Here is a 22,707-nt window from a genome sequence, read left to right as displayed (position 1 = left end):
ATTTTAGGATCCAGAAATGATTATCCTAATTTTATGATATGTGAGCGGGTACAGTGCTTTAGGCATCAAGTAGTCATTTTTCATGTTTCATTTTATTACGGATTGTTGAAGTACAGAATATAAGCTTTCCTATGATGTATCATTCATTGAAATTGGAACACATTTGAAGAAGATGTGACCATTTTAATCTTGTTATCTATAATAGTCCAAACTGAGATAATCCCTCCTAAAGAATTTCCACTTCTATAGCACCTCTCAGCTCCAGGTAATGGGCGTGAACAATGGGTAATTTATTCAACCTAGCCACTCCTCTAATCACTCCCCCATTGACACCTTTCAGTCAGCTGTCCACTATATAGACATTTGATGCAACACAATTACATATTTTTTAGGTATTTTTTACTTAACTGGAGTATTTCCGATACTTTGACTTCTACTCCACTACAGATCAGAGGAAAATATTGTACTTTTACTCCACTACAATCATTTTAAACTTGAGTTACTAGTTACTTTGCAGATATAAATTATTACATTATAAAACATACATTAACCACTTTAGCCCTATTTTATACATAGTCTATTTGAAAATAGCTGATCTACAAGCTTACAATGCGCATTGCGACGCGTTGTGAGCTTGTAGATCAGCTATTTTCAAACATTTTAGTACTTATACTTTAGGTACTTTAAGTACATTTTGATACCAAGACTTTAGTACTTTTACTTTGATTGAACACCACAAGAGAATTTGTTAACAAAGACTTTTAGAGCCAAGGTTACAATTAGGAAAAGATTCAGGTTGGGGTCAGAATTAGGATTTAGAGTTATAGGTTCAGGGTTACAAACGGCAAAAAACACTCATGGGGGAAAAAATGCATTTAAAACGAAAATCCATCCTAAAATGTTGCGGTAAGTAAGTATAGTAGTACAACGTGTATGTGTGTAGTGATCTATGCACCTGCAGGCTGACAGTGAGCTCTCTGTACTTGTTGATGGTCTGCTGGTAATCGGCCATGGTCTCCTGGGCAGCCTCAACTCTCTTGTGGGCCTCGCGGACCTTTCCCCCGCTCATGTCCAGCTGCTCTCTCAGCTCCATCTCAGTCTCTCCCTGCCCTTCTCCTGGAGCTCGTCGTTCATGTCATTAATGGCCTCCTGTTGGGAGGACAGAAGAGGGGACCGACCGTCATGATTGATTGCATGCAAGTCGGGGTGAAGAACACAGGTGCACTGACCAGGTCAGTGACCGTCTCTCTCAGCTCCCGGACTTTCTCCTCCAGGTCCAGGTTCCTCTCCGTCAGGGTGTCCACCATCTCCTCTGACCCCAGAGCAGCATCCACCTGTGACACACACAATCATTACAAGAGGCACATGGTTTGAAAGTCAGGTACAATTATCCATATCCATTTAAATGTCACTTCACCCAATCCCATTCACTAATATCTGCAAATTTGACAGAATGACATTCATATCTGCAAAGGAAACCTGTTTAACCCAAATGGTTTGCCTCTTACAATTTTTCATCACTTTGTATTGTGTTTCTTTTGCTGTGCTTTTGTTCTTTTAAACATTCTATTTTTTTGACAATATCAGCATCAGCAAATACAATATTTAACCACTTTCATTCAACGTCCCGCGGCTCCTTTTGACACGCGGTCTCGACGAGTACACAAAGGGACATGTGGACGATGTTTACAAACAGTGGATCGCGGATTCTAAAGGATTTTAACGGGGCCTATGGCGACTTGAAAAAAACAAAAAACAACAATAAAAGCTTGGCAGTGGTGAGCACATTATGAGATTATCCCTTGGCGGTGGATGTGTTAACGATAAAGAGCATTAGCAGTCATCTTTTTATGAAATGAAAGATGAAAGATGAAATAATCTTCATTTTAAGCATGTGGTTCATATCCTATACAGGGGAAGACAGTACCCCCTCTTCAAAATGATAGTGATTCGCTCCAACTGTCCGTACCTGTTCTTTCAGCTCATCGATAGTTGCCTCGGCTAGTCCTCTTGGAGTTTCTCCTTCTGGCTCCTCACAGTGTCCAGCTCCACGTTCTTCTTCTCCGTCTGCTTCTGCAGCTTCACGTGCTCCTGCTTCTCTGACGAGGACAGGTCACGCGTCCTGTGAACATAACAGGGGGGTTAACAACTTACAATTAGAGATGTAACCGATACCATTTTTTCCCTTACCGATCCCCATAACTTGCGCATCTCATTTAAACAAATCTAGGACAGTGGTTCTCAAAGTGGGGTTCAGGGACCATCTGGGTTCCTTGAGGGGGTTCCAAATAGACCCTTACAGGTCTGAGAGTATATCATTTGTACACTCTCAGGTAAATAGTACAAGTAAGAGTATAAAACAGTCATGCAACATCAATTGAAGAAATCAAAATATGAATGAAATATCATGTAATTTATGTGGTATCGGAATGGCATCCTCGCCAATACAGATACCAGCATTTTAGGCAGTATCGGCAGTTTTTCCGATACAAGTATCGGTACAACTCTGCTTACAATTTGACAGGGAGGCAATGCCATAACCAGACTATGTCTTGTTATTGTAAAAGTACAATGTGCGTGTGTCCGAGGCAGCAGAGGACACATACATATCATTTAAGTCAAGTGGTTTATTTTTAAACCACTTGCTTGTGTGGATAATGGTTATTATGACTATCATGCTGTTGTCAAGTCATTCCTGATTGGAAACCATTTGGGTCAACTGCTGTTGTTTTTAAACAGATGTACACATTTTGACTGACCTGACCACGGCCTCCTTCAGCCTGCCGTTCTGCTCCTCCAACTGTTTGACATGGTAGCTGGAGGCCGCGCCGTCTGTACCTGGAGGGACAGCATGATGAGAGGAACCCGGTAGAGGTGGGAGAGAAAGATACACACAGGGAGATAGGGTTGATAGAGAGAGTGGCGTAGAGAGAGGAGTCAGAGAGAGAGAAAGAATGAGAGACAGCGAGGATCCATTGGACAGAGAGACAGGGGTGGATGGGAGAGAAAGAGAGACAGATACAAACCATTAAGAAACACGTGTACATAGATTTTTGCGCAGTGATTATCAACCTTTATCATTTTGAGGACCCCCAGTTTGTTTTGCATGAGGTCGCGGACCCCCATTTCATACGATTCTCATCTCTGGGAGCCCAATCTACATGGCAAGGCATCAGTCTGAGTGTGTAAATGGAACCAAATGGACCACTACGGGTCCATTTGGTTCCTAGCAATCAATCAAGCTGGGGACCCCCTGGAACCCCCCCAAGGACCCCTTCAAGTTCCTCAGTCTGGTCCTACAGGCCACTACATTTGGTGGCCAAGTATATTTAAGGAAATTGGAATGGAATTGCTTGCAGAGGGGCTCACTGAATCTAGCAATAATGTTGACATAACAAGTGTGATTAGCAAGAAATGTTTGTGGCAAGTGTAATGTAAAAAGCTCACATTAGATACGGAAGGATCAACACACCAACAAAGTTCTTCCTCAGACACTTTCTCTCTTTTACTTACATTGGGCGTATAGAAACAAAGATCATTTCAAAGTACAAAAATATACCTGTGTGCATGTCACAGGTATATGTCAGGACAGATGACGTCATGATCAACTTATGACTTATTGTTTAACCATTCAAAATAGTTCAGTCTAGTGTCCTGGGTCGTGTAGATTACTTGCTTCGTTCTAAAAACCTGTCATGTTTATAACGTTGTCCCAGCTAAAACATGACTTGAAGATCAGTTTTGATCAGCCAAAGATAAGATTAGGCATAATAAAACTTGTGCCTGCACCTATGAAAATGTACCAACCTTGTACTGCAGTCGATGCCTCCTTCCCTTCAGATGCATCTCCTTCGCGTTGGGATCGTTGAAACTGCATTCACACAGCTTGCAGTGGAAGCGGATGACTTTGCCTTCATCGTTGCGGACCTAAGGAGATGGGTAACACAAAATGTTCAATTCACTCTATAGCAGTGGGTTTTAACTTGAACTCTTATAGGATCCAACAGCATGGCTCCAATGTGGAGTTAATTCTGTGTAGCGTGCATGCAAATTGCAAAGTTTAGCACTGATCGGTCCTGTGGTTTGTGACACACAGACCCTCTCATAGACAGGTAGGGTATGGCCGAGCAACGCCGTAAAAATACAATTGTACGGCAGACTCAGAGCCAGTCTTCATTTTAACTCTTTTATACTTGTGTTTGATGGAGTGCAATATAGAACGATTACATCCCCACATCCACAGCACTGGCCTTCCCCTCTGGTTCATGGCCAGTGGGGTTTGTTAAACAAAAAACAGCTGTCTCCCTATTTGGGCTGCTGCAGTTGTGCATACTTTTTTGCCAAGGAAAATTTCACAATATAATTTATACTCACAAAAATAACTGATCTACAAGCTAACAATGTGTCGTGTTAGCATGTAGATCAGTTATTTTTGGCAAGCAACACCCAAGTGAACTGTCAGAATACCTCTTCAACGTAGTCGTGTCCAACAGGCTGCACGTCGTTCTGCAGTGCAGCTAGCGCCGCCGCAGACAGCCAATCAGAGATATCATTCTTGGTCTCTGGGGCAGCCATGGAGGGTGGCGTTGGCTTGGATATCTCCGCCGCCTTCATCTCATCCGCTTTCACCGTGGTCTGCAGTTTGTTTCCTCCTGCAAGGGGCGAAGGGGGAGGTAGGGTTCTTTAGTCTCAGACCATTGCTATTGGGCACAAACCCTCTTCCAATATTTCATAAATTGCCTATTTAGTGGCGAAAATAGGCGATGCAAGGTGTTGTGAGTTTGCAGATGGCATTGGATGAAGTGAACAGCCAACAAATACGATAAAACCCGAAATTGTGTCTACTAATGACTTCATCCTTACTGCTCCAAAAGACCACAGCTAGAGAAGTTATTATTTGTAGCAGGGCCTTATTTTTCAATCAAAAGTTACCGTAAACTTACCATAGACATTAGTGAACACCCAACCTCTAATCGTAAATACACACAAAAAATGAATTGATTAACCGATAAGAATTTGCAAATCAAAATTTTGATCATGCAAAAACAAACAAAACATCACTATTAACACACAATCCCATTCAAAGATTCTTAGTATTGGTTTACTTAAAACTGTGACATTCCATTTTACATTTTACTGAGGAGTCACTAGTCCACAGATGCTTTGACTAATGGACAGCATACAAATGCAATAAATCACAATAATTAAAAAAAAAAGGAAAACAATGACCGTTTCCATTTGCAAGGGCCAGGAGTGAACTTTTGGCCATTTGACTGCATGGTTAATCCATTAAGACCTGGAACTGTGTCATTTTTAGATTTGAGCTAAAAAGCATTATTTTACACTTTGGGCTATTCAAAAATAGCAGATATACAAGCTCATAGCGCGGCACCGAGTGCCGCGCTACGAGCTTGTAGATCTGCTATTTTTGAAAATTCGTGAAAATGTGTGCAAATCTTTGAATATATATATTTTTAAAGCGAACATTTTTAACTCAAATCTTTGCTTCTGGGGGGGTCCCTGGAACAAAATATTTTGATGGGGGTCTGTGGCCAAATACACATCATTTTGGGAGTCCTTGACATGAAAAAGTTTGAGCACCACTGATATAGAAACATAGGTTTTTCAGAAAACTGTTGGGATTTAGGAGACATGTAGAATCGGCTTCAGGTCTCAATGGGTTAAACTAGGTTATACACTTGTTATTCTACAAGGCACAGAACTTCAAGAAATGTCAGATTTGGAAACGCACGCCCGGTCGCCGTCCATCACTACACAAGTTGGCAGAGACTTATCCAGACATTGGCATGTAGCCTTTGAGTGCAAAGCACGCTCTGTGAAACCAGCTTCACTCTTTATTAGTGATGAGTGTTTGAACCACTTTCAACCTGGTGTCCCTATTTTGGGCACGTCATTATAGGAGCAAATTGTAAAAAAAAAAAAAAAAGTTTTATCATTTTTAAAATGAAAATGGAAGTCGTTTTCTTTACTCATTGTGTGATAAGTACATAGGGGTTCAATGACTTAAACCCTATATACTTAGATGGGTGTGCAAGGGGTCTGTAATTGGCCCCGTCCTTTTCTATCACTCATCAATCTCTGCCGATCTACAAGCTCACACAATGCCTCGTGACGTGTAGTGAGACGATTTTTTGTTTTCACTGAATGTTTGCCTATTACGACGAGCCCCGAATAGGGACGCTAGGATTCATGTGGTTGAACTGGTTAAATGCAGAGCTATACTAATCAAACAGGAATACAGCAAAAACACAGTACAGAGCATAATGGCAACAAGGTGAAGAATGAAGTCATTGTCAAATACCGCCAGGAGACGTCAAAATTCAAAGGGGACCTACTGACCTAATGACCTACTGACCTACTGACCGACAGAGTTGATCTTGGGGGCGGAGGCCTTCTTGACGGGGGCGGTGGAGTTGGCAGACGACAGACTGTTGCCGAGCGCCCCCCCGCCACCGCTCACTATGTTGACCGGCTTCAGGTAGGAGGAGTTGTGGGTGGAGGGAGGCAGAAGCATTGGAGGAGGAGGTGCCCATGGACAGGGACGAAGAGGTGGTGCTGGAGCTGCCCAGGCCAGAGGAGGGGGTCTTACTGGGGGAGGCCGTGGTGGAGGAGGAGGTCTGGGTGACCACGCTGGGCTCCGTGGAAGGGATGGGTTTCCCCAGCTTGGTGTGAAGCTTCACCACCTGGGGAACGGAGCAGAGCAACACGTTTGAGGGTTTGTTGTAAAAAGCAGCTGTTCAAACCCTTTTCTGAATCAGTGGTTCTCAAACTTTTTCATGCCAAGGACCCCCAAATTGACATTTATTAGCCCGCGGACCCCCATTTCAAAAGATATACCAGGGACCCCCATAAGAGAAGATTTTTTACGGCTCTAGCAGTGATTATCAACCATTTTAACTTCAAGGACCCCCAGTTTGACATGCATTAGGGCTACGGACCCCCATTTAATGGCATTTCTATCACTTGGACCGCAATTTATATTGTAAAATCTATGTCAATGTAACTCTGAGAGTGTACAAATGGAACCAAATGGACCGTCCATTTGGTTCCATTTGTACACTCTCAGAGTTACAGACCCATAAGGGTCCATTTGGTGCCTAATCTATCATTTAGCTGGGGACCCCCTGGAACTCCCTCAAGGACCCCTGGGGGTCCCCGGACCCCACTTTGAGAACCAATGTTCTAAATGACATTGTGTATTGTAACGACATGTATGTTTACGACACTGAATTTTGTTAACTAACACCACTAAACTAAAAGCCTATCCATCCATCCAACATGTCACTGTTTATTTGCCATCCTAGGCAGCATGATAGCAAAGCCATGTTCAGCCATTGCTTGAGCATCATGCAAATTGCTGTGTGGCATTGATTGATTGAATTCTTTATCAGCAGTTTGCAAAAAGTACAGAGGCACAGTAAGGCCTACACAATAATGCTAAAAGGATAACACAAAAATCCCTGAGGGCTTGTTTCCATTGTGGTCCTGCGTATTCAATTCATAAAGGCCGAGTTCTGTAGGTGGACACATGTTTTTTTTTTCAAAAATGAAATTATAGCTATTCAATAAAGGCTTTACCTTCAAGAAGGATTGCCCCTTTTCTTTTCAATTGAAATTTAAAAAAACTAAATTGTACATCGTGCTGAATATCAGTATTGTGGTAAGATCTAAAAACACTGCAGCATGATTTAATACCACAACACAGTCACAGACAAACGTTGGTAATCATTCCAGTGTGCGTCAGTACGGCCAATGCTCTCATATCATAAATCTCATATTTGGGAACACACATGTTGACATCTTTGCTTTAATTGCCAAAACACGTCAAAGCTAATGTTCCCCATATGACTTATGAAGCTGTAAAAGGATTGGCTTATGTCTTTATTAAACCAGATATGCAAACATGTTCTGTTTTTTTTGTCCTTCCAAACACCTGAACCAAGCATAGAACTTGCGTACCGGTCATATATGCATACATCTGTGCCAAATATACACAGTATAGAGACAGATACACAACGTCCAGTAAGCCTGCCTGTATGTGTTGTGGGCGTGTGTATATTGAATGAGGGTTAATATCTTTTGTGACCGTTTACAATCCATTATGTTCCTAAATAATGTGCTTATCGGTGTCAGCCAGGGGTCTATAATGGGCCCCCTCCTTTTTTACCCCTTTACAAATATCTACAATCTCACAGTACGACACGTTGAAAGATTGTAGATTAATGTAGTTAACCACATTAATCCTGGCTTACCCATTTTGGGCATGCCCTTATAGGCAAAGGTTTAAAGACTTAAAAAACATGTTTATCAAAGTTCTCAAATTTTGAAAAATCGTCGATGTATAAAACTTCATTAGACAAGCTGTGAGCTTATATCCCAAAGTGCAAATTAGTGCTTACGTGGTTAAGCCTAATCCATAGGTAAAATGGTGTCGCTGGTCAAAAAGAACTGATCTATGCGAGCAAGTGACACATGATGGTAATACATGGTAGCATAAAATAAATACATTACCTTCTGATGCTTGGCCCCACGGATATGAGCGGCGTAAGCGTCGGCTCCGGTGCAGGAGACGTCACACAGCTCACAGCGGAGCTGGTTCTGGACGCCGCGGGCAGAGCTGCTGGTTCCTCCACTGCTGCTGCTGCTACTGCTGCTCTGAGACACCTTGAGAGCCGCTTCCTTCTTCTTGTGCTTCTGGCCCTCCAGGTGCTCCTTGTATGTCTGGTTGGAGAGGAAGGGGGGTTACTATTCCTTCATTTGAGACACCATTTGCTTCAAATGTAGGACGTATAATGCAAGCCAAGCATGGCGTTTAAGCATAAAATCTAATCATGTATTAAGTCGGACAAACCTGCAAAGTTTGTTAAACTAATTTGATCAGTGTAAATGTAGAATTGATATACAGCTTTTCAAGGTACTCAAACAAGCTTGTAGATCAGGTTTGTTTTTGGTCTATAACAACATGCCCAAAATAGGGAGGCGAGGTTCAAAGTGATCCCCACCAGTCTTTAGGCTTCAAAGACCAAGGACTACAGAGACAAGTGTGAGTGTGCTCACCTGCGGGCCTGCACAGCTGATCTTACACACGTCACAGTAGTGGATCTGAGGGGGTTTAGGTAAGGTAAGGTTAGGTAGTTTAGTAGACCTTGTATTGTGGGTTAGGGTTTAGGTAAGGTAAGGTTAGGTAGTTTAGTATACCTTGTATTGTGGGTTAGGGTTTAGGTAAGGTAAGGTTAGGTAGTTTAGTAGACCTTGTATTGTGGGTTAGGGTTAGGGTTTAGGTAAGGTTAGGTTAGGTAGTTTAGTAGACCTTGTATTGTGGGTTAGGGTTTAGGTAAGGTAAGGTTAGGTAGTTTAGTAGACCTCGTATTGTGGGTTAGGGTTTAGGTAAGGTAAGGTTAGGTAGTTTAGTATACCTTGTATTGTGGGTTAGGGTTTAGGTAAGGTAAGGTTAGGTAGTTTAGTAGACCTTGTATTGTGGGTTAGGGTTTAGGTAAGGTAAGGTTAGGTAGTTTAGTAGACCTTGTATTGTGGGTTAGGGTTTAGGTAAGGTAAGGTTAGGTAGTTTAGTAGACCTTGTATTGTGGGTTAGGGTTTAGGTAAGGTAAGGTTAGGTAGTTTAGTAGACCTTGTATTGTGGGTTAGGGTTTAGGTAAGGTAAGGTTAGGTAGTTTAGTAGACCTTGTATTGTGGGTTAGGGTTTAGGTAAGGTAAGGTTAGGTAGTTTAGTAGACCTTGTATTGTGGGTTAGGGTTTAGGTAAGGTAAGGTTAGGTAGTTTAGTAGACCTTGCATTGTGGGTTAGGGTTTAGGTAGGTAGTTTAGTAGACCTTGTATTGTGGGTTAGGGTTTAGGTAAGGTTAGGTTAGGTAGTTTAGTAGACCTTGTATTGTGGGTTAGGGTTTAGGTAAGGTAAGGTAAGGTTAGGTAGTTTAGTAGACCTTGTATTGTGGGTTAGGGTTTAGGTAAGGTTAGGTTAGGTAGTTTAGTAGACCTTGTATTGTGGGTTAGGGTTTAGGTAAGGTAAGGTAAGGTTAGGTAGTTTAGTAGACCTTGTATTGTGGGTTAGGGTTTAGGTAAGGTTAGGTTAGGTAGTTTAGTAGACCTTGTATTGTGGGTTAAGGTTTAGGTAAGGTAAGGTTAGGTAGTTTAGTAGACCTTGTATTGTGGGTTAGGGTTTAGGTAAGGTAAGGTTAGGTAGTTTAGTAGACCTTGTATTGTGGGTTAGGGTTTAGGTAAGGTAAGGTTAGGTAGTTTAGTAGACCTTGTATTGTGGGTTAGGGTTTAGGTAAGGTAAGGTTAGGTAGTTTAGTAGACCTTGTATTGTGGGTTAGGGTTTAGGTAAGGTTAGGTTAGGTAGTTTAGTAGAGCTTGTATTGTGGGTTAGGGTTTAGGTAAGGTAAGGTTAGGTAGTTTAGTAGACCTTGTATTGTGGGTTAGGGTTTAGGTAAGGTAAGGTTAGGTAGTTTAGTAGACCTTGTATTGTGGGTTAGGGTTTAGGTAAGGTTAGGTTAGGTAGTTTAGTAGACCTTGTATTGTGGGTTAAGGTTTAGGTAAGGTAAGGTTAGGTAGTTTAGTAGACCTTGTATTGTGGGTTAGGGTTTAGGTAAGGTAAGGTTAGGTAGTTTAGTAGACCTTGTATTGTGGGTTAGGGTTTAGGTAAGGTAAGGTTAGGTAGTTTAGTAGACCTTGTATTGTGGGTTAGGGTTTAGGTAAGGTAAGGTTAGGTAGTTTAGTAGACCTTGTATTGTGGGTTAGGGTTTAGGTAAGGTTAGGTTAGGTAGTTTAGTAGAGCTTGTATTGTGGGTTAGGGTTTAGGTAAGGTAAGGTTAGGTAGTTTAGTAGACCTTGTATTGTGGGTTAGGGTTTAGGTAAGGTAAGGTTAGGTAGTTTAGTAGACCTTGTATTGTGGGTTAGGGTTTAGGTAAGGTAAGGTTAGGTAGTTTAGTAGACCTTGTATTGTGGGTTAGGGTTTAGGTAAGGTAAGGTTAGGTAGTTTAGTAGACCTTGTATTGTGGGTTAGGGTTTAGGTAAGGTAAGGTTAGGTAGTTTAGTAGACCTTGCATTGTGGGTTAGGGTTTAGGTAAGGTAAGGTTAGGTAGTTTAGTAGACCTTGTATTGTGGGTTAGGGTTTAGGTAAGGTAAGGTTAGGTAGTTTAGTAGACCTTGTATTGTGGGTTAGGGTTTAGGTAAGGTAAGGTTAGGTAGTTTAGTAGACCTTGCATTGTGGGTTAGGGTTTAGGTAAGGTAAGGTTAGGTAGTTTAGTAGACCTTGTATTGTGGGTTAGGGTTTAGGTAAGGTAAGGTTAGGTAGTTTAGTAGACCTTGTATTGTGGGTTAGGGTTTAGGTAAGGTTAGGTCGTTTAGTAGACCTTGTATTGTGGGTTAGGGTTTAGGTAAGGTAAGGTTAGGTCGTTTAGTAGACCTTGTATTATGGGTTAGGGTTTAGGTAAGGTAAGGTTAGGTAGTTTAGTAGACCTTGTATTGTGGGTTAGGGTTTAGGTAAGGTAAGGTTAGGTAGTTTAGTAGACCTTGTATTGTGGGTTAGGGTTTAGGTAAGGTAAGGTAAGGTTAGGTAGTTTAGTAGACCTTGTATTGTGGGTTAGGGTTTAGGTAAGGTAAGGTTAGGTAGTTTAGTAGACCTAGTATTGTGGGTTAGGGTTTAGGTAAGGTAAGGTAAGGTTAGGTAGTTTAGTAGACCTTGTATTGTGGGTTAGGGTTTAGGTAAGGTAAGGTTAGGTAGTTTAGTAGACCTTGTATTATGGGTTAGGGTTTAGGTAAGGTAAGGTTAGGTAGTTTAGTAGACCTTGTATTGTGGGTTAGGGTTTAGGTAAGGTAAGGTTAGGTAGTTTAGTAGACCTTGTATTGTGGGTTAGGGTTTAGGTAAGGTTAGGTTAGGTAGTTTAGTAGAGCTTGTATTGTGGGTTAGGGTTTAGGTAAGGTAAGGTTAGGTAGTTTAGTAGACCTTGTATTGTGGGTTAGGGTTTAGGTAAGGTAAGGTTAGGTAGTTTAGTAGACCTTGTATTGTGGGTTAGGGTTTAGGTAAGGTTAGGTTAGGTAGTTTAGTAGACCTTGTATTGTGGGTTAGGGTTTAGGTAAGGTAAGGTAAGGTTAGGTAGTTTAGTAGACCTTGTATTGTGGGTTAGGGTTTAGGTAAGGTTAGGTTAGGTAGTTTAGTAGACCTTGTATTGTGGGTTAAGGTTTAGGTAAGGTAAGGTTAGGTAGTTTAGTAGACCTTGTATTGTGGGTTAGGGTTTAGGTAAGGTAAGGTTAGGTAGTTTAGTAGACCTTGTATTGTGGGTTAGGGTTTAGGTAAGGTAAGGTTAGGTAGTTTAGTAGACCTTGTATTGTGGGTTAGGGTTTAGGTAAGGTAAGGTTAGGTAGTTTAGTAGACCTTGTATTGTGGGTTAGGGTTTAGGTAAGGTTAGGTTAGGTAGTTTAGTAGAGCTTGTATTGTGGGTTAGGGTTTAGGTAAGGTAAGGTTAGGTAGTTTAGTAGACCTTGTATTGTGGGTTAGGGTTTAGGTAAGGTAAGGTTAGGTAGTTTAGTAGACCTTGTATTGTGGGTTAGGGTTTAGGTAAGGTAAGGTTAGGTAGTTTAGTAGACCTTGTATTGTGGGTTAGGGTTTAGGTAAGGTAAGGTTAGGTAGTTTAGTAGACCTTGTATTGTGGGTTAGGGTTTAGGTAAGGTAAGGTTAGGTAGTTTAGTAGACCTTGCATTGTGGGTTAGGGTTTAGGTAAGGTAAGGTTAGGTAGTTTAGTAGACCTTGTATTGTGGGTTAGGGTTTAGGTAAGGTAAGGTTAGGTAGTTTAGTAGACCTTGTATTGTGGGTTAGGGTTTAGGTAAGGTAAGGTTAGGTAGTTTAGTAGACCTTGCATTGTGGGTTAGGGTTTAGGTAAGGTAAGGTTAGGTAGTTTAGTAGACCTTGTATTGTGGGTTAGGGTTTAGGTAAGGTAAGGTTAGGTAGTTTAGTAGACCTTGTATTGTGGGTTAGGGTTTAGGTAAGGTTAGGTCGTTTAGTAGACCTTGTATTGTGGGTTAGGGTTTAGGTAAGGTAAGGTTAGGTCGTTTAGTAGACCTTGTATTATGGGTTAGGGTTTAGGTAAGGTAAGGTTAGGTAGTTTAGTAGACCTTGTATTGTGGGTTAGGGTTTAGGTAAGGTAAGGTTAGGTAGTTTAGTAGACCTTGTATTGTGGGTTAGGGTTTAGGTAAGGTAAGGTAAGGTTAGGTAGTTTAGTAGACCTTGTATTGTGGGTTAGGGTTTAGGTAAGGTAAGGTTAGGTAGTTTAGTAGACCTTGTATTGTGGGTTAGGGTTTAGGTAAGGTAAGGTAAGGTTAGGTAGTTTAGTAGACCTTGTATTGTGGGTTAGGGTTTAGGTAAGGTAAGGTTAGGTAGTTTAGTAGACCTTGTATTATGGGTTAGGGTTTAGGTAAGGTAAGGTTAGGTAGTTTAGTAGACCTTGTATTGTGGGTTAGGGTTTAGGTAAGGTAAGGTAAGGTTAGGTAGTTTAGTAGACCTTGTATTGTGGGTTAGGGTTTAGGTAAGGTAAGGTTAGGTAGTTTAGTAGACCTTGTATTGTGGGTTAGGGTTTAGGTAAGGTAAGGTTAGGTAGTTTAGTAGACCTTGTATTGTGGGTTAGGGTTTAGGTAAGGTAAGGTTAGGTAGTTTAGTAGACCTTGTATTGTGGGTTAGGGTTAGGGTTTAGGTAAGGTTAGGTTAGGTAGTTTAGTAGACCTTGTATTGTGGGTTAGGGTTTAGGTAAGGTAAGGTTAGGTAGTTTAGTAGACCTTGTATTGTGGGTTAGGGTTTAGGTAAGGTAAGGTTAGGTAGTTTAGTAGACCTTGTATTGTGGGTTAGGGTTAGGGTTTAGGTAAGGTTAGGTTAGGTAGTTTAGTAGACCTTGTATTGTGGGTTAGGGTTTAGGTAAGGTAAGGTTAGGTAGTTTAGTAGACCTCGTATTGTGGGTTAGGGTTTAGGTAAGGTAAGGTTAGGTAGTTTAGTAGACCTTGTATTGTGGGTTAGGGTTTAGGTAAGGTAAGGTTAGGTAGTTTAGTAGACCTTGTATTGTGGGTTAGGGTTTAGGTAAGGTAAGGTTAGGTAGTTTAGTAGACCTTGTATTGTGGGTTAGGGTTTAGGTAAGGTAAGGTTAGGTAGTTTAGTAGACCTTGTATTGTGGGTTAGGGTTTAGGTAAGGTTAGGTTAGGTAGTTTAGTAGACCTTGTATTGTGGGTTAGGGTTAGGGTTTAGGTAAGGTTAGGTTAGGTAGTTTAGTAGACCTTGTATTGTGGGTTAGGGTTTAGGTAAGGTAAGGTTAGGTAGTTTAGTAGACCTCGTATTGTGGGTTAGGGTTTAGGTAAGGTAAGGTTAGGTAGTTTAGTAGACCTTGTATTGTGGGTTAGGGTTTAGGTAAGGTAAGGTTAGGTAGTTTAGTAGACCTTGTATTGTGGGTTAGGGTTTAGGTAAGGTAAGGTTAGGTAGTTTAGTAGACCTTGTATTGTGGGTTAGGGTTTAGGTAAGGTAAGGTTAGGTAGTTTAGTAGACCTTGTATTGTGGGTTAGGGTTAGGGTTTAGGTAAGGTTAGGTTAGGTAGTTTAGTAGACCTTGTATTGTGGGTTAGGGTTTAGGTAAGGTAAGGTTAGGTAGTTTAGTAGACCTCGTATTGTGGGTTAGGGTTTAGGTAAGGTAAGGTTAGGTAGTTTAGTAGACCTTGTATTGTGGGTTAGGGTTTAGGTAAGGTAAGGTTAGGTAGTTTAGTAGACCTTGTATTGTGGGTTAGGGTTTAGGTAAGGTAAGGTTAGGTAGTTTAGTAGACCTTGTATTGTGGGTTAGGGTTTAGGTAAGGTAAGGTTAGGTAGTTTAGTAGACCTTGTATTGTGGGTTAGGGTTTAGGTAAGGTTAGGTTAGGTAGTTTAGTAGAGCTTGTATTGTGGGTTAGGGTTTAGGTAAGGTAAGGTTAGGTAGTTTAGTAGACCTTGTATTGTGGGTTAGGGTTTAGGTAAGGTAAGGTTAGGTAGTTTAGTAGACCTTGTATTGTGGGTTAGGGTTTAGGTAAGGTAAGGTTAGGTAGTTTAGTAGACCTTGTATTGTGGGTTAGGGTTAGGGTTTAGGTAAGGTTAGGTTAGGTAGTTTAGTAGACCTTGTATTGTGGGTTAGGGTTTAGGTAAGGTAAGGTTAGGTAGTTTAGTAGACCTCGTATTGTGGGTTAGGGTTTAGGTAAGGTAAGGTTAGGTAGTTTAGTAGACCTTGTATTGTGGGTTAGGGTTTAGGTAAGGTAAGGTTAGGTAGTTTAGTAGACCTTGTATTGTGGGTTAGGGTTAGGGTTTAGGTAAGGTTAGGTAGTTTAGTAGACCTTGTATTGTGGGTTAGGGTTTAGGTAAGGTAAGGTTAGGTAGTTTAGTAGACCTTGTATTGTGGGTTAGGGTTTAGGTAAGGTTAGGTTAGGTAGTTTAGTAGAGCTTGTATTGTGGGTTAGGGTTTAGGTAAGGTAAGGTTAGGTAGTTTAGTAGACCTTGTATTGTGGGTTATGATTTAGGTAAGGTAAGGTTAGGTAGTTTAGTAGACCTTGTATTGTGGGTTAGGGTTTAGGTAAGGTAAGGTTAGGTAGTTTAGTAGACCTTGTATTGTGGGTTAGGGTTTAGGTAAGGTAAGGTTAGGTGGTTTAGTAGACCTTGTATTGTGGGTTAGGGTTTAGGTAAGGTAAGGTTAGGTAGTTTAGTAGACCTTGTATTGTGGGTTAGGGTTTAGGTAAGGTTAGGTTAGGTAGTTTAGTAGACCTTGTATTGTGGGTTAGGGTTTAGGTAAGGTTAGGTTAGGTAGTTTAGTAGACCTTGTATTGTGGGTTAGGGTTTAGGTAAGGTAAGGTTAGGTAGTTTAGTAGACCTTGTATTGTGGGTTAGGGTTTAGGTAAGGTTAGGTTAGGTAGTTTAGTAGACCTTGTATTGTGGGTTTAGGTAAGGTAAGGTTAGGTAGTTTAGTAGACCTTGTATTGTGGGTTAGGGTTTAGGTAAGGTTAGGTTAGGTAGTTTAGTAGACCTTGTATTGTGGGTTAGGGTTTAGGTAAGGTAAGGTTAGGTAGTTTAGTAGACCTTGTATTGTGGGTTAGGGTTTAGGTAAGGTAAGGTTAGGTAGTTTAGTAGACCTTGTATTGTGGGTTAGGGTTTAGGTAAGGTTAGGCTGGGTAGTTTAGTAGAGCTTGTATTGTGGGTTAGGGTTTAGGTAAGGTAAGGTTAGGTAGTTTAGTAGACCTTGTATTGTGGGTTAGGGTTTAGGTAAGGTAAGGTTAGGTAGTTTAGTAGACCTTGTATTGTGGGTTAGGGTTTAGGTAAGGTAAGGTTAGGTAGTTTAGTAGACCTTGTATTGTGGGTTAGGGTTTAGGTAAGGTTAGGTTAGGTAGTTTAGTAGACCTTGTATTGTGGGTTTAGGTAAGGTAAGGTTAGGTAGTTTAGTAGACCTTGTATTGTGGGTTAGGGTTTAGGTAAGGTAAGGTTAGGTAGTTTAGTAGACCTTGTATTGTGGGTTAGGGTTTAGGTAAGGTTAGGTTAGGTAGTTTAGTAGAGCTTGTATTGTGGGTTAGGGTTTAGGTAAGGTAAGGTTAGGTAGTTTAGTAGACCTTGTATTGTGGGTTAGGGTTTAGGTAAGGTAAGGTTAGGTAGTTTAGTAGACCTTGTATTGTGGGTTAGGGTTTAGGTAAGGTAAGGTTAGGTAGTTTAGTAGACCTTGTATTGTGGGTTAGGGTTTAGGTAAGGTAAGGTTAGGTAGTTTAGTAGACCTTGTATTGTGGGTTAGGGTTTAGGTAAGGTAAGGTTAGGTAGTTTAGCAGACCTTGTATTGTGGGTTAGGGTTTAGGTAAGGTTAGGTTAGGTAGTTTAGTAGACCTTGTATTGTGGGTTAGGGTTTAGGTAAGGTTAGGTTAGGTAGTTTAGTAGACCTTGTATTGTGGGTTAAGGTTTAGGTAAGGTTAGGTCGTTTAGTAGACCTTGTATTGTGGGTTAGGGTTTAGGTAAGGTTAGGTTAGGTAGTTTAGTAGACCTTGTATTGTGGGTTAGGGTTTAGGTAAGGTAAGGTTAGGTAGTTTAGTAGACCTTGTATTGTGGGTTAGGGTTTAGGTAAGGTAAGGTTAGGTAGTTTAGTAGACCTTGTATTGTGGGTTAGGGTTTAGGTAAGGTAAGGTTAGGTAGTTTAGTAGACCTTGTATTGTGGGTTAGGGTTTAGGTAAGGTAAGGTTAGGTGGTTTAGTAGACCTTGTATTGTGGGTTAGGGTTTAGGTAAGGTTAGGTTAGGTAGTTTAGTAGACCTTGTATTGTGGGTTAGGGTTTAGGTAAGGTAAGGTTAGGTAGTTTAGTAGACCTTGTATTGTGGGTTAGGGTTAGGGTTTAGGTAAGGTTAGGTTAGGTAGTTTAGTAGACATTGTATTGTGGGTTAGGGTTTAGGTAAGGTAAGGTTAGGTAGTTTAGTAGACCTTGTATTATGGGTTAGGGTTTAGGTAAGGTTAGGTTAGGTAGTTTAGTAGACCTTGTATTGTGGGTTAGGGTTAGGGTTTAGGTAAGGTTAGGTTAGGTAGTTTAGTAGACCTTGTATTGTGGGTTAGGGTTTAGGTAAGGTAAGGTTAGGTAGTTTAGTAGACCTTGTATTGTGGGTTAGGGTTTAGGTAAGGTAAGGTTAGGTAGTTTAGTAGACCTTGTATTGTGGGTTAGGGTTTAGGTAGGTTAGGTAGTTTAGTAGACCTTGTATTGTGGGTTAGGGTTTAGGTAAGGTAAGGTTAGGTGGTTTAGTAGACCTTGTATTGTGGGTTAGGGTTTAGGTAAGGTAAGGTTAGGTAGTTTAGTAGACCTTGTATTGTGGGTTAGGGTTAGGGTTTAGGTAAGGTTAGGTTAGGTAGTTTAGTAGACATTGTATTGTGGGTTAGGGTTTAGGTAAGGTAAGGTTAGGTAGTTTAGTAGACCTTGTATTATGGGTTAGGGTTTAGGTAAGGTTAGGTAGTTTAGTAGACCTTGTATTGTGGGTTAGGGTTTAGGTAAGGTTAGGTAGTTTAGTAGACCTTGTATTGTGGGTTAGGGTTAGGGTTTAGGTAAGGTTAGGTTAGGTAGTTTAGTAGACCTTGTATTGTGGGTTAGGGTTTAGGTAAGGTTAGGTTAGGTAGTTTAGTAGACCTTGTATTGTGGGTTAGGGTTTAGGTAAGGTAAGGTTATGTAGTTTAGTAGACCTTGTATTGTGGGTTAGGGTTTAGGTAAGGTAAGGTTAGGTAGTTTAGTAGACCTTGTATTGTGGGTTAGGGTTTAGGTAGGTTAGGTAGTTTAGTAGACCTTGTATTGTGGGTTAGGGTTTAGGTAAGGTTAGGTTAGGTAGTTTAGTAGACCTTGTATTGTGGGTTAGGGTTTAGGTAAGGTTAGGTTAGGTAGTTTAGTAGACCTTGTATTGTGGGTTAGGGTTAGGGTTTAGGTTAGGTTAGGTAGTTTAGTAGACCTTGTATTGTGGGTTAGGGTTAGGGTTTAGGTAAGGTAGTTTAGTAGACCTTGTATTGTGGGTTAGGGTTAGGGTTTAGGTAAGGTTAGGTTGGGTAGTTAAGTAGACCTTGTATTGTGGGTTAGGGTTTAGGTAAGGTAAGGTTAGGTAGTTTAGTAGACCTTGTATTGTGGGTTAGGGTTTAGGTAAGGTTAGGTTAGGTAGTTTAGTAGAGCTTGTATTGTGGGTTAGGGTTTAGGTAAGGTAAGGTTAGGTAGTTTAGTAGACCTTGTATTGTGGGTTAGGGTTTAGGTAAAGTAAGGTTAGGTAGTTTAGTAGAACTTGTATTGTGGGTTAGGGTTTAGGTAAGGTAAGGTTAGGTAGTTTAGTAGAGCTTGTATTGTGGGTTAGGGTTTAGGTAAAGTAAGGTTAGGTAGTTTAGTAGAGCTTGTATTGTGGGTTAGGGTTTAGGTAAAGTAAGGTTAGGTAGTTTAGTAGAGCTTGTATTGTGGGTTAGGGTTTAGGTAAGGTAAGGTTAGGTAGTTTAGTAGACCTTGTATTGTGGGTTAGGGTTTAGGTAAGGTAAGGTTAGGTAGTTTAGTAGACCTTGTATTGTGGGTTAGGGTTTAGGTAAGGTAAGGTTAGGTAGTTTAGTAGACCTTGTATTGTGGGTTAGGGTTTAGGTAAGGTAAGGTTAGGTAGTTTAGTAGACCTTGTATTGTGGGTTAGGGTTTAGGTAAGGTTAGGTTAGGTAGTTTAGTAGACCTTGTATTGTGGGTTAGGGTTTAGGTAAAGGTAAGGTTAGGTAGTTTAGTAGACCTTGTATTGTGGGTTAGCGTTTAGGTAAGGTTAGGTTAGGTAGTTTAGTAGACCTTGTATTGTGGGTTAGGGTTAGGGTTTAGGTAAGGTAAGGTTAGGTAGTTTAGTAGACCTTGTATTGTGGGTCAGGGTTAGGGTTTAGGTTAGGTTAGGTAGTTTAGTAGACCTTGTATTGTGGGTTAGGGTTAGGGTTTAGGTAAGGTTAGGTTAGGTAGTTTAGTAGACTTTGTATTGTGGGTTAGGGTTAGGGTTTAGGTTAGGTTAGGTAGTTTAGTAGACCTTGTATTGTGGGTTAGGGTTTAGGTAATGTTAGGTAGTTTAGTAGACCTTGTATTGTGGGTTAGGGTTAGGGTTTAGGTAAGGTTAGGTTAGGTAGTTTAGTAGACCTTGTATTGTGGGTTAGGGTTAGGGTTTAGGTAAGGTAAGGTTAGGTAGTTTAGTAGACCTTGTATTGTGGGTCAGGGTTAGGGTTTAGGTTAGGTTAGGTAGTTTAGTAGACCTTGTATTGTGGGTTAGGGTTAGGGTTTAGGTAAGGTTAGGTTAGGTAGTTTAGTAGACCTTGTATTGTGGGTTAGGGTTAGGGTTTAGGTTAGGTTAGGTAGTTTAGTAGACCTTGTATTGTGGGTTAGGGTTTAGGTAATGTTAGGTAGTTTAGTAGACCTTGTATTGTGGGTTAGGGTTAGGGTTTAGGTAAGGTTAGGTTAGGTAGTTTAGTAGACCTTGTATTGTGGGTTAGGGTTAGGGTTTATCTCCAAGGGTTATACTTATAGCTACATTCAAATTATCTGAACATTAAACAAAATGTGGCAAATTTTAAGCTATGTGTAAAAGAAAGTGTGTGTGAGTACATTATATCATAATACACTGGTTCTCAACCTTTTGAGGCTGCGACCCCCCCAAAATAATCATATTTTTACTGGGGGGGCCGCCAAAATAATATTTGAACCGGGGGTCAAAAAGAACTGATCTATGCGAGCAAGTGACACATGATGGTAATACATGGTAGCATAAAATAAATACATTACCTTCTGATGCTTGGCCCCACGGATATGAGCGGCGTAAGCGTCGGCTCCGGTGCAGGAGACGTCACACAGCTCACAGCGGAGCTGGTTCTGGACGCCGCGGGCAGAGCTGCTGGTTCCTCCACTGCTGCTGCTGCTACTGCTGCTCTGAGACACCTTGAGAGCCGCTTCCTTCTTCTTGTGCTTCTGGCCCTCCAGGTGCTCCTTGTATGTCTGGTTGGAGAGGAAGGGGGGTTACTATTCCTTCATTTGAGACACCATTTGCTTCAAATGTAGGACGTATAATGCAAGCCAAGCATGGCGTTTCAGCATAAAATCTAATCACGTATTAAGTCGGACAAACCTGCAAAGTTTGTTAAACTAATTTGATCAGTGTAAATGTAGAATTGATATACAGCTTTTCAAGGTACTCAAACAAGCTTGTAGATCAGGTTTGTTTTTGGTCTATAACAACATGCCCAAAATAGGGAGGCGAGGTTCAAAGTGATCCCCACCAGTCTTTAGGCTTCAAAGACCAAGGACTACAGAGACAAGTGTGAGTGTGCTCACCTGCGGGCCTGCACAGCTGATCTTACACACGTCACAGTAGTGGATCTGAGGGGGTTTGGGCGGCTGCTTAGGCCTGAGCTGCTTGCTCTGGAAGGGCGGCTTCTTGGTGAAGGTGCTGCCCGTCCACGCTGCTGTAGCGGCTACCGCGGCCACCGCCTGCTTCTGTTGCTGCTGCTGTTGCTGCTGGTAATATGTGGAGGCAGCAGAGTACACGGCAGCCTCGTAGCCCGAGTAAGACGTACCTATGGAGCAGGAATAGGGGCAGTGATGAAGAAATGCATTTCAATAAAATATATTTTCTAAAGATACCAATAGGCTCTATTCACAGCAGCCATATTAGGAAGACATTCACAGGTGTTACCAATGATACTAAATAATGAAGGCTCTGTTCCATTCTGGTCAAACAGAGTCAGGGTGCTGATATTGTGCATGTTGGCTCACAAGAAACACTCTGTGGGTTTACAGTTGGGGTCCAGGGACCCTCATGGGCTTCCAAATGGCCCCTTGCAGGTGTGTAACTCTGAGAGTGTACAAATGTATGTAAATGTGTACACTCTCAGAGTTATGGGGGTCGTGGGAAACCACTGTGCTACACTAAATGGAACAGAGCCTTCATTAGTATCATTGGTAACTAACACCTATGAAAGAAGTGATAATATGGCTGCTGTGCATAGAGCGTATTCTAAGTCTACAATCCACAGCATCTCAGAAAGAAATCAAATGCGTCAGTGTTTAACAATGGGAACTTTTGGCTTCCTCCTCCATTCTAAAATGTGCAGTCTTGCTAAACTGTGTTTTGAGTGACAAGATTCTGCATCTACGCCCGATGCGACACAACTCGCGTACGTTGAATAATTATGTTTCCACTGAAGTGAATTTTGCGCAAGCGAATACGAGCGACAGCCTATGTATGGGGAACGTTGCAAAGTAATGAACACGTTGCATCTATTCAAATGATTCAAAAATAGCAGATGTACAAGCTCGCAGCGCGGCACGAAGTGATGACTGTGAGATTGTACATCTGCTATTTTTGAACATTTATTGAGAGATCTTTTAAGTGTTCTTAAAACGTGTTTTGCTATACAGCTAAAATCTAAAATGACAGATGCTTTCCCGGTTTTAATGGGTTATTATAACGATGGCACCCAGATCAATTAAATGTTTTTCTGCAGCTCACATTCTACTATATTGCTCGACTACGTTTGGGTTTAGCGTGTGGGTAACTTGTATGTGTGGGTGACGGGCCGGGCATTTCCTTACCAGAATATGTGACAGCGTTGGTGCTGTAGGTCAACTCTGGGAGTACGACGGCACAACGGACGCTCCAGCAGAGGGTACGGGCTGCACGGTGGACGACACCGGGCAGATGGAGAAGGTGGAGGTGGCCTGGCTGGGCGTGGCCGGTTTGAAGGCAGTCACCTGGCGCGTCTGCTGGGTCTGGGTGTACGGCGTCAGACATTGCGTGTACGCTGGTTTGGGGGCTATGTGGGGAAATAGAGAATAGTACAAAACGATGACTTTTTTTTTTAAAGGTTGCACAAAACACAAAACATATCCATTATCCAAAAACCATGTGGGATATAAACAACACATGTTTTTGTTGTTATCTTGTCCTTAATAAACTGGTTTGGCATCAGCAGCCATGAGTGTGCCGTGACTCTTTGATGTTTTAAGAAATAAATGTTTGTTGTGGTCGGGTCATTGTGAAACATTTTCAAAAGTAGCCGAGTATACAAGCGTTGTGAGAACCACACTTATAGATTGACCTTTTTTTGTACAAATGGAAGCAAATGGACCCTAATGCAGTGTTCCTTGAGGTGGTTCCAAATGGACACGTACAGGTCTGGAACTTTTG

At 41.5% G+C, this 22,707-nt stretch overlaps 2 protein-coding genes across 2 annotated transcripts in view; one reads left to right on the top strand and one right to left on the bottom strand.

Moving 5' to 3' along the window:
• LOC311038678 (NACHT, LRR and PYD domains-containing protein 12-like) overlaps positions 1-22,707 on the top strand; it is a gene marked incomplete at both ends in the record, with an annotated part of 279,561 nt that overhangs the window by 160,840 nt on the left and 96,014 nt on the right. The gene's annotated exons all lie outside the window — the stretch shown is intronic.
• Positions 1,131-22,311, bottom strand: LOC311039065 (zinc finger RNA-binding protein-like; the record flags this gene model as incomplete). The annotated part of the gene is made up of 11 exons (XM_084048707.1): positions 1,131-1,334; positions 2,038-2,122; positions 2,760-2,838; positions 3,804-3,927; positions 4,468-4,652; positions 6,482-6,704; positions 8,533-8,742; positions 9,079-9,166; positions 20,302-20,516; positions 20,853-21,094; positions 22,113-22,311. The coding sequence occupies 11 exons, from the start codon at positions 22,309-22,311 to the stop codon at positions 1,131-1,133; spliced, it is 1,854 nt and encodes a 617-aa protein (XP_083904833.1).

This window comes from Gymnoscopelus microlampas, assembly GCF_963454915.1.
Source record: "Gymnoscopelus microlampas genome assembly, chromosome: 22".
Taxonomy (NCBI): domain Eukaryota; kingdom Metazoa; phylum Chordata; class Actinopteri; order Myctophiformes; family Myctophidae; genus Gymnoscopelus; species Gymnoscopelus microlampas.
The sequence above is the reverse complement of the archived record's forward strand: the minus strand, read 5'-3'. Positions and strand labels throughout refer to the sequence as shown.